Source organism: Lactuca virosa, chromosome 8 (genome assembly GCF_052849685.1).
Source record: "Lactuca virosa cultivar CGN04683 chromosome 8, Lactuca_virosa_CGN04683_v6, whole genome shotgun sequence".
Lineage (NCBI taxonomy): Eukaryota > Viridiplantae > Streptophyta > Magnoliopsida > Asterales > Asteraceae > Lactuca > Lactuca virosa.
In genome coordinates, this window is record NC_136433.1 from 317,853,328 (window position 1) to 317,865,250 (window position 11,923).

At 34.5% G+C, this 11,923-nt stretch overlaps 1 protein-coding gene across 9 annotated transcripts; it reads right to left on the bottom strand.

Annotated features, from left to right (window-relative positions):
* Positions 1-2,280: 2,280 nt before the first annotated feature.
* LOC145132290 (superoxide dismutase 1 copper chaperone-like) lies at positions 2,281-5,955 on the bottom strand. 9 transcript variants are annotated; one of them, XM_079067022.1, is made up of 11 exons: positions 5,462-5,955; positions 5,337-5,363; positions 4,838-4,910; positions 4,625-4,759; positions 4,428-4,506; positions 4,190-4,243; positions 3,985-4,036; positions 3,259-3,343; positions 2,949-3,062; positions 2,575-2,731; positions 2,281-2,503 (listed from the first exon to the last, which is right to left on the bottom strand). In XM_079067022.1, the coding sequence occupies exons 1-9, from the start codon at positions 5,483-5,485 to the stop codon at positions 3,040-3,042; spliced, it is 552 nt and encodes a 183-aa protein (XP_078923148.1). In that variant the 5' UTR covers positions 5,486-5,955; the 3' UTR covers positions 2,281-2,503; positions 2,575-2,731; positions 2,949-3,039. The 9 variants fall into 9 exon arrangements, with proteins under 9 accessions (XP_078923148.1, XP_078923147.1, XP_078923146.1 ...); XM_079067021.1 differs by having other exon boundaries at positions 2,575-2,762; XM_079067020.1 differs by having other exon boundaries at positions 2,575-3,062.
* Positions 5,956-11,923: the final 5,968 nt, after the last annotated feature.

Below are 11,923 nucleotides of genomic sequence, written 5' to 3' on the forward strand. Positions count from 1 at the left end.
GGGACAATCTCAGACTTAGCCTTTCTCTTTACCATTTGGTCAAACGGCTTCACCATGGCCGATCCCTTTCCATTGGGAAGAGAAGACTTTTTTGGACTTCCAATTTTTCCATTGTCAATGTCCATGGAAGTTTGGGACATAGATCTTACAATTAAAATTGCTTTACCAGTGCGCCAAATCATTTCTGATTCAGCAGCAATTAGCAAATAGGTAAGATCGATAAGGGTCACATCGCGGTCTGTCATATAGTAATCTTTAATAAGCTCACTATATGACATAGGAAGTGATTGAAGAACCAAGTCAACAACAAACTTCCTTGACACAATGACTCCCAACATTCCCAACCTGTCAATGTGTGACATCATCTCCAAGACATGTGCACACACAAACCTTCCATCTTGGTGTTTGCTTGCCAATAGGGTTTGAGTGACCTTGAACTTTTCAAGTCGACGAACATGTGGGTTTAGGGAGAACTATTGGAGGAGGTGGAGGAAGTGAAGTATGATTTCCATTTGCACGATCCAATCGTGGGACATCATCTTCATGAGGAAAGCTTTTTCCAAAAGATTCGTGAAGACCATAGTTGTCTGAACTAGACATCTACAAGGGAGAAATTCAAGTTTAGTTGATTTAAGTCCTTAATATAACACCCAAATGAAATATCAAGGCTAGGACCGAACACAATAATTTACAATTCGGAAGAGGGATGCCGTAATCCAATTGTAAACTATTTGTCGGTATGTAAATGACGATTTACCAATTCCACCATGAAAACAAAATTTTTAAACGAATTAGGTTTTAAATGAAACTCCCTAGATCTTTTGAGATTCATTGAACTTTTCAATGACATGTTTAATCTCGATTATGCCCTTTAAGTTTGTGACTGGGATAACGAGGATCACAAACAAGGTGTGAATAACCATGCAAATTAGCTTGGTACTCTCGAAATCATTTATCACCTAATCAATATGTCGGTTAACCATACACGCTCCATTGATCTATGGCAAACTACGAGCTAACCTTTTTCACCCTTACTAGTCCAAGTTAGTGTGTCGGTTAACCACACACGCTCCACTAACGACTTGGGAAGGTGCAAAATGCAATTTCATGGATTAGCATCAAATTCACATTTTTCCTAAGTAACTAAGATTGGGAAATTATAAAGTTTTTAGTTACTTTGTATTTCATTATACTTTTAATGATAATGTCATATTGTACCCGTTCGGCTAACGACCCTCCACTAATCAAGGAAGCGGTGGGTGAGAGTGGACACCCAATCAATCGCCATTTTATAGGCAATTTCCTTATACCCCCTTATAGACTAGCTTCGTGAATGAGGTCTACTAACGGTAAGACTGACTTTTAACTTATACATATATAATATATTAAACTTTTAATTTTATATAGTATAAGGGTGTATTTTAAACTTTAAAACACTTGATGGTTTAATTAATAAATTATACTCTTAATTTAATTAAACTTAAACCATGTTATTATGAATTTATTAATCTTCTCTTTTAATTAAACACTTTAATTAATTTAATACAATCCATAAGAGGCAATTTGAACTATTCAAAAAGACATCAAGGTTCCAAATACAAAATTCAAAATTAAAACTATTTAATTAATTTTTAAGTTATGAACCCAAAGTTGCACCTTTCAATTACAAGAGTTTTAGAATTCAATGTTTATTAACTTGAGACTTTTCAAATACCAAAGCTTGAGGACAAGTTTTGTAACTCTTTAAAACCTTTGAATTCCAAAACTTGATGGCAAGTTTTGTAACTCCTTAAAAACCTTTAGAATTCCAAAACTTAAAGACAAATTTTGTAACTCTTCAAAAACATTTAGATCAAACTTTTTAAACTAATAAAATAATCATATTATTTATCTTTTACCAATTTGACCTAATGCAACTCTTGTAGTAAGATAATTTCAAATCAAATTACACAAATAATTAGTTTATCATATAATCTAGAAATTATTTTATAACTAGGAAAGAATTACCCCCTCGTTGCGAGGGTTAGTTGATTTTATGAATTTTTTTTTTCTTTGTGAATCATTCATGAATTTTTTTTATAAACTTTTTATGATATTTATGTTATCATATTTATTCTTTTCTTCAGAATGAATGTTTTTTTAAGGAAAGAAATCATTTTCTCACCACTTATGTTAATTTCGGTCATTCCGGTCAAAATGACCAATTTGGTCATTTTGGTCAAAATGACCATTTTAGTCATTTTGCCATATCAAGCAAGTAAAAATTGTTAAACCATGGCATAACAGGTAAAAGAGAACATTTTAATCATTTTGCTTAATTGTAACATAGAAATACTTTAGTAAATGAATGTATTAGATCAAGAATTCAATATTATAAAATAATAATATAGATGAATCAAAATACTTGTAATAGACCTTCACCTCCAGGTACACATGGAACATCAGCATTCTTCATGGTATCTCTAGCAGTTGCTTTGTCCCCCATCACACGAATGTTGTGAGGCTGCAAACAAGCATTAATTATAGCATATTAAACAATCTAGATAATAGTAATAGCAATAATAAGTTACTTACATTTGGGCCAATGAAGTTGATTCCATGTCCTCTACACATCTCAACAAAAACAGCATTCTCAGCAAGGAAACCATAACCAGGATGCAACATTGTACATCCATGACTGATAGCAGCAGACAAGACATTTTGGTGTTCTTCGACTGGAGAAGAAGTACGGCTAACCAAACAAAAGAAAGTTTGCTTATACTCTGTAATAGATGACATATTGACATTATTACCCTTTATTAAAAACAATGTTAACTATTTTCACAATAAATGTTCATCTTGTGGATATTACCAACAACCGAATTCTAGCTGTTGAGAGAAAGGACAAATTCGTAAATTTAGAGTTAGTAATGTGAAATAGATGAAGAGAAATAACAGTATTGACAAACCTGGGCATTGTTATGCATAAGTCATGAAGCGAGTAAATTAAAAGCTTTTAATAATGTTTCGTTTCGTATGACGGAAATTTTCCCTGTGGTTCTATTTTGTCGCAAGAATCACCCCTGATTAATATAAACTTAATATTAAACCCTTAACTAATATTTCTTTCTTTTCAATTTTATAAAATTATGTATTGCGTGGGAGGCCGTGGGCCCACACAACTAATAACACTAGAATCGGAAAGAAAAGAAAATATCAAATATGGGTAATTATATCCAGTCAATTTACAGGCCCAAAGTTAAACATGTTTAAACATACCTTGTAAGCTACTCCACAAGTGCCTTGTGTAAAATAGAATGATCCAATACTCCTGTCTCCAAAAGTGGTAATTATATCCAGTAACCTATTATTCATTAGTGTGGTGTCCTACCATTTAGAATATGAACGATTCCAATATAATTGAATAGAAACTAAATCATTTAATAAATTTGTATTTACTGTTTACCTATGTTCTTCCAACGTATGTTACTATAATAGTTTACAACTTTTTTTTCTTCTGTTACACTGTTATCATGCAGATCATAACAATAAGCTATAAGCAATTAATAATTTAATATATTAAGCGAATCTATTAACATAAATTATTTTTATTATTTTTTTCATATTAAATTTATTGTTTAACATGTATTTTCTAGAATTTCACTCTTTTAACAACACTATCTCCATCTTTATTATACAATCCCACCTAATAAAACTTTTAACAGTAAACTTAATAACATTATGTAGAGCTAACACATGTAAAAAGTTGGTTAAATATCCTTCTCTTTAACATGATTACCTTTGTCTATTACTTTTTTTTACAAAGACCATTTTGCCATTGGACCAAATCTAAAAACAATATAGAAGAAGATTCCAAAGTTGGAATTGACACATATAACCCAAACCAACCCATTTTAACAAAAATGGATTCAATTTGCCCTGTCAAAATGAAAACAAGAAGGAAAAGATGAAACACAAGCAGCAAATCCATATAATATAACTTACCGTAAGATGGACCAAGATTCTTATCAACAAAGTGGTTGTTGAGAAGGGGTTTCTGAAATGTCAAAGAAAGCTTGTAATCAAAGGTAAAAGAAAGAAAAAAGTCAAAAAAGCTTGTAGCTTAGTCCTTTCAGTAAGTAATAAGCAAGATATCAAGGTATAAAACAGTGAAGTTGCTTGTCCCCGACCAAAGAACATGGGAACTAACTTGATAATCAGTAACTGAATATTCTTGGCACATATATCGGCTTGAATTTTTTTCCTACGGTTTAATAGAAACCAAACTATATTTCAGTTTCTTGATTTCATAAAAGAGGTTAAAAAGATAATATTAAACACTAAGTGAGCATAAAATAAAGTTTACCCTAAATAATGGATTTCAATAATAATTCAAAAATCTGGTTTAAGCATTTTATAGAACAGTTGGTGTGCAACATGAAACTTACTTTGAAATCTCATAACCAATTGGGTGAGTATAACTGAATTGTATTCTTGGGGTATGATTAGTCATCATCCTCCTATAACCTGAAAATAATATAAAGTTAAAAGAATTTAGATTTCAAGTTATGGCAAAATTGGTAAGTAATTGTAGATATTTCTACAAAAAGCGATAGACCAAAAGAAATGAGAAAAGGAAACAAACCTCCTGAAGAGCCTTGACCAATTAGTCGGGCTTTTCGACCGGTTTGCTCCAAGGCTTCAGCCATGGTCTTAACTGGTAAAGTCCCAAAAATTCTGACTACTTGATTGCTCAAATCCACATCAATGCTCTTAACTCCTAAATCAACAAAGAATATATAGAAATTACGGACTTATAATATAATGTCTTCCTACTCATTGCATTCATAACACTTACCATTGACTGTTTGTAACTTGTTCTTCACCGCTTTAACACAACCTTCGCAACTCAGATCCACCATGAACTCTGTCTGTAAAAACATGAATAAAAATCTCACAATATGGAATTTAATTCAGAAATGTCAAATGTTAGGGCTTCCATTAGAGATCGATATCTGATCAACAATTGGCAAAAGAAGAAACATATATATATATATATATATATATATATATATATATATATATATATCCCAAAAAATAAATTCTATAACTAATCTGAATATCAGAATATTGCATCAAAAATGAAGAGCCAACCCATCAATAGCTCAATAATGCCTAAAATTGCAGAAAAAAGATGACATTCGTATCAAATATTTGAACTTTCTCAAAATGTTCTGATGCTGTCATCGGTTTTTAATAAAAAATTCGAATCAAATTAATCCATTTGAATTCACAAGATGAATTGCTACCAGCTTCAAAAAACAATACTCGATATTAAACAAAGATTGAGAGCGTACCATAACTTCCGTTAATTCCATATCGTGCTGCAAATAAACAAACAATACTCGATATTAAACAATAGATTTCAAATCCAAAAGATCAAAATCGAGTAGCTGTATGGATTGAGGTAAGCAGTTCTAACCATTAGGGTGGGTTTAGCGTCCATGTGAAGAGTTGAAAGAGGTTTGGTGAGAGTCTTGCTGAGGTCGAACCGATTTCAGATTGAAGAGGACAAATTCAAAAAGGGTTTGGGGAAATTGTAATTGTAAGAGGAGTATGAAGACGGGGAGACTTGAAAGTAAGATCCAACTTGTTAGTGAGGAAATCAGAATCAAAATTAAAAAGAGCGATGAATCGTAGACGTAGTTCGTTCCAATCGGGGAGTTGGTGGCAGACCTGATTCTTCTCTTCTGAGATTGATCAGATGAAGAAGAACAATCGTAGTCGCGAAGTAGAGGGGGTATTGAATAAAGGGCACACAACACAGGTGTAGTAAAGGTAGGCGGTGGAAAGAAGACCCGTGGCAAGCATCTACGAAGAAGCGGAAGATTTGTGGGAGGTAGAATAAGGTAGAATAGTATGGCAGTGCGAAGCATCCAGAGAGAATGATCCAGATACGAAGACAGAAAAAGGAGGAAGTAGTCAAAGGCGGTGGAGAGGAAGTCATAAGAGGGAAAGTGGCAAAAGCGTAAAGATGGAAAAGTTTGGTGGCAAAAACATGAAAGCAAAGAAAGTTACTGTATGTAAGGCTCCCCAAAATTAAGTATATATATTATATAATTTGACAATTTATCTTTTAATTGGATGGGATAATCATTATCATATCAGAAAAAACAAATTTTAACAGTCCAAAACAGTTTGTGGTAATGATCCTAATCTAAAAATGGCCAAAAACTTGAAAATCTGCACACAGATGGTCCACCACGACGTGATAACTTTGACCGCGTCGTGGTCATCTGTCAGATTCCAAAAAACGATTTTATTTTGCTTTGAACAATCAACCAATGCATCTATATAACAGAAAACATCCATGGCTCTGATACCACTGTTGGGTTTTATGTACTCTAACATCCCTATGGTGCACATACAACCCTAATGCTTTGGATCTAAGTTTTCTCTAGTTACACATGCAACAAAATTATCCAAAGAATGAAGCCTACAACTAGCATACAATTTGACATTTGAATCATAAAAAAACTAGTTAGAAGATTACCTCTTGTTATAGCTTGTTGTATTTGGCCTTTAAGAACTTAGCACCTCAAGTGTGATGCCTCAAATGGTTCACAAAACACCACCAACAATTGGAGAACTTGAGAGAGAGGTTATGAGGCACTCAAAATCGGCTATAGTATCTCTAAGATCACTAGTGTATCCAATTTTAGGCCAAGGGGTTATATATATATATATATATATATATATATATATATATATATATATATATATATATAGTGTAGAATCCAAGAGTCATATGTAACCATAATTCTTACACTTAAGCTTATGATCCATAATCCATATGGACTAACTCTTCATGGAATCTTACATAAACTTAGTCCATCATGGATCAATAGCCCAAACCATATGTATCACTGATTTACATAATCAGTCCCCGTTAATTTAATTAGTCTCTTTTGATCACTAAATTAATTCCAAATTAATTTTTGATCAATACTAATTAAATAATATGATTTCACAATTAATATATTTTACTTATAATATATTAATAAATCACAAATAACCTTTTTCTCAAATATCCATCCTATCAGTTTGTTTTGGTGAATGCAACCCAAAATGGACCATGCTACTCTCGGGTCAAGTACATACCAATTATAGTTATGGGCTTAGACACCTAATCCAACAGCACATGCATGGGGAAGAACTAAGAACCAAGATCATATTTTTATGCTTCTAGACATCTCAAAACGTCTGAAAGGACAACTTATACGGTCTAGAGTATGACATAGTCATAAATGGAGATTTGGGGACCAAAATGTTTCAAGACTCAAGAGTTAACATGATCTAAAGAAAATGAAAGTCAAGTTCAGAACTTTATACCTCTTGAAATTTGCTAGATAGATGGGGGTTCCAGATCCAAAGCTTCCTCAAGTTCCCAAGGTGATTCCACTTCCTTCCTTCTCCTTCAAGGTAACCAAAAATGCACACCAAAGGTCAAGAATGCTCAAACAAGCAACTAGGGTTTGTTGTGGTCGAGTGAAGTGATGGAGGCTGATGAGAGAAAATACTTGGAGGCCATAAAGATGTTTAAATAGGGTCCAAACCCTAAAAATTAGGGTTTGGGATCCTGCCACGTTGTAACACCCCAAAAATTAAGACCAAAAATTTCATTTTTAGATAAGTAATAAGGAAACCATTAGTGTTAAAAACATTCATTGTGTCATCCCATAAAAAACCCAAATGTCAATAATCAAAACATGTCACATTAAAACATCATCAGAGTATATCTCCCAAGAATCTCATGTGCGGAATAATAGTGTCATGTGCTGCAATCATGTCGGCTCCCTTCCCTTCGAAGAAGAGGTACCTGAAACCAAAACTGAAAACCGTAAGCATAAAACTTAGTGAGTTCCCCCGTCATACCACATAATCATACATTTCCAGACATATCTGGGTGCCCGGCCTACCCTGTCAGGCATATCTGGGTGCTCGACCTACCTTGTCAAGCATCTCTGGGTGCTCGACCTACCCTGCCAGGCATATCTGGGTGCCCGACCTACCCTCCGGTTTATTTCAACCGATTACAGGGACTATTTCACCCCTACCACTACCACATAATAACATAGCAATAAGCATATAAATCATAAAAGGTAATGACATACCAGACAATTATCACGAAGACAATCGTCTCTACCATAAACAACTACTAGTGGGCCGCCATTGGTGCCTTCGACCCACTCCTACAGGAAGGTAACTCACCTCGCAAAGATGAATGCAGAATCTCATGATAATAAATCTCTAGCGGTAGCTCCGCTGACTCCCCGAGCTATCATTACCACAATAACACTTAATCAAAAACTAATAATCCTTCTTAGGGTAAAATGACCATTTTACCCCTGATCTAACTGGGCCAATGCTAGGGCCCAACTCCATAACACGAAAGGCCCCAAATCTAAATAGTCTTACCAAACCCACAAGTGGCCCACCAATGGCCTAATTTTCTGAATTGGGCCCAACTGGGCCTTATCGCAATCCCAATAAATCCTTAGCCCAAAATAAATAATTTTGAATGGCCCATTATGGCCCAAAAGGCCTAAAACTACAAATCTCAGATTTATGCCCAGAGACCTTACTCCACAGTGGGCAATGAGGCTGATGTGAATTATAAACATTGGTTTGACATGCAGAATTAAAGAACACACAAATAACATGGTGATTTCGGTGTTTAAGAGATGCATTCGATTATGAAAGGTGTTACAAAAAGGGATCTAGATCTAAATCTATATAATTAACACACACTAACACTCTCAATGTTACATCTCTCAAGCACACCTCTACATGTGGAATGAACCCACCTTATATATAGAGGTGTTTACATGTCTCTCTCTCTCTCTCTCTCTCTCTCTCTATCTCTAATATCAAAAGGCTAATGTACCACATGCAAGTGGGTCTATAAAAGTCAAACCATTTACAAAGTCATACATGGATAACTTTGTACCTAACATTCTCCCCCTCAAAGTTAGGAATGGATGACCCACTTCAAATCTTCCAAAATCAAGCAGCTACGCGAATCGAGCCTCAAGCGTGACACGTGTAGAGATGAACTTCAAATCTTCAATTCTTCCATGATTCTTCAATTGGGTTCTAGAATGTGAAACCATACGAACCGAGCATCAACGGATAATTAGGAGTTTCTCAATCTCCAAATAATCACCCTAAAGTTGAGCATAAAAGCACACCCTAAAAATATTCAATAAGTCCAAACCTATCATGAACCGAAATCACTTCCGAATCTCCAATCGAATCATTTCATAAACTTCAAATACTCGAGGTCACTTCGGTCTTCAAGTCCACGTAATATGAAAAATTCAACTTTCGAATTTCCATATAAATTTCCCCCCTTTTTATAATCGAAAATTGATTATAAAACCAAAAAAGAATGAGAAAGTGCTCTATTCGAAAATTTTCTAGCCAAAACTCCCCCTTAACACATGGCATAAACTTTTTGCTTCAATCCGAAAAATCCAAAAAATCTTCAATTTTTAGCTTCGTTCACGGATCGCTTTTGACAAAATTTCTCAAAATTGGGTAGAAATTGTCAACTTTCAAAATTCTGCAGTGACCCGGTGCGCCCAAAACAGCCAAAAATGCGAAACTCTCCCCCATCTGCGAAACTGGGTAGAAAGCGTAAATTCACATTAACTGCAGGGGCCTGAAATGAATATTCTTCAATTTCTCAGAAAATTTAGTCCATTTTCAAATTTGGGTATGGTCTGCCAAATTTTTTAAACTGCAGGGACTACTTTCGAAAATTCTGCCTTTTGTCCCAAAATGTCGAAAATTAATCCAACTTTCGAAGTTGGATAAAGAATGTCAAACTTTCGAAACTTTAAGGACTGATTTCGAAATTTCTGCACATATCATCAAACTTTCGAAACTGGGTACATATTGGCAAACTTTCGAAACTGCAGGGTCCAATTTCGAAACTTGATGTTTTCTTCTTCCCCAATTCATGTATTCCAGTTCGCGAACGTCAGATACCAAAACCTTCAAAACATTGACACCAAAACCTTCGTTAGTCAACATCTATGCTCAAATTTTCGACAGTAAGGTAAAAATCTTCGTCACATTAATACAAGCCGTCGACTACAAAATCCAAACCGTCGAAACTTAGCAAACCAAAATCTTCGTTCTTTAGCCAACTCAAAATATCCCAGTCAAGCCTTCGTTCTTTGCCTTGTACATTCCATATCAAACTAACAAGCCTTCGAAATCAAGTAAATGACCCAATTTCGAAATCTGTTCAACCTTCCCAATCTGATTCTGCAATTTTGACTGTTCCATTTGACTCCAAAACCATTCATCGATAAAAACCAAATCATCACAGTTTATCCTTTCCATTCTACATCAAACACTCGTTATTGATACCTTCCCAATCCAACATTCCAAGACCAGAACTTTGCTATCGCCTTTGATTTCCATTCGTTATCAGGTCATCGATCTCAGTTTTGATCACCAAACAAAAAGACGACTATGACCCCAAAAGCGAATTCACTTTTTCAACAACGAACTGGCCAGAATTCATTCAACATCAAGCTGAGCAATACAAATCAAAAATGATTTCGGCATCAATTACTCAAAAACTTCCAGTTGACCACGAATTTCAGCCCATCGTTCTCAAGCCTTGGAGCGTTCGACATCAAAATTCAATTCCAAACACTTTTCGAAATTGAACCCAAAATCAATCATGATTTCGACATTCATATCCCATGTTCAACTTGTATCAAACAATTTCAACTTCCAATTCAACGAATAGAAGTCGAGTTTGACTTTTTCTGGAATTGACTTTTCGAAGTCAAAGATCAATAAACACGAAATTGACGATTCTAATGTCCAATTTCAGATCAAAAAGTGTTCAATTAGCTGTTCTTCATCATATCCATGCTATTGTTGACCATATTCATCCAAATCAAAGATCCAATTTACGATTTCTTTGCTTTAATCTGATCATAACCGATTTGTAATAGAACAAATCTATTTTAATCGATTCACAAGTTTACAAACAAACTCTAATCGATTATTCAGAATCATTAAAGCAAAATCGGAACTCAAGAACGTAAATCAAAAAGTGAGTCAAGAATGTACAACACGTTTAAGCATACGATGAAGACGCCTCAACAACGAATACGTATGACGAAGAAGACCGACTGTTAATATGTATCGAATGGATTTGTTGAATCAATGGGCTCAAACAGTGATAATATCAGATTAATCAATTTATGGGCTCACGAAATTGGATATGAACAGCGAACAGTGAAACTTTTGGGATCAAAACAATGAATCTAAGAGTATAACGAATTCAATATACTTTTGGGCTAGATTTGACTAAAAAATATATTTGAAAATGAGAATTGAATCAAACAAATGAATATTAGATTGGATCGAGGCTTGATCAATGAAAATATTATTGGATCATAACAAATGGGTTTTCTAAAAAAAATTGATCCAATGAGTCAAAATGATCAAAAATTCAAGAACGCAACGCACGAATCAAGATCATCGAGAGACTCACCATAAACGTTCCAATTGTGTTGAATGTAGCCAAACCGAGAACCGTTTCTTCAAAAATTCATGTTGATCTTCGAAGACCCGCTCTGATACCAATTGATGTGAATTATGAACATTGGTCTGGCATGCAGAATTAAAGAACACGCAAAGAACACGGTGATTTTGGTGTTTAAGAGATGCATTCGATTATGAAAGGTGTTACAAAAAGGGATCTAGATCTAAATCTATATAATTAACACACACTAACACTTTCAATGTTACATCTCTCAAGCACACCTCTACATGTGGAATGAACCCACCTTATGTATAGAGGTGTTTACATCTCTCTCTCTCTCTCTTTGTCTCTCTCTTTCTCTCTCTCTCT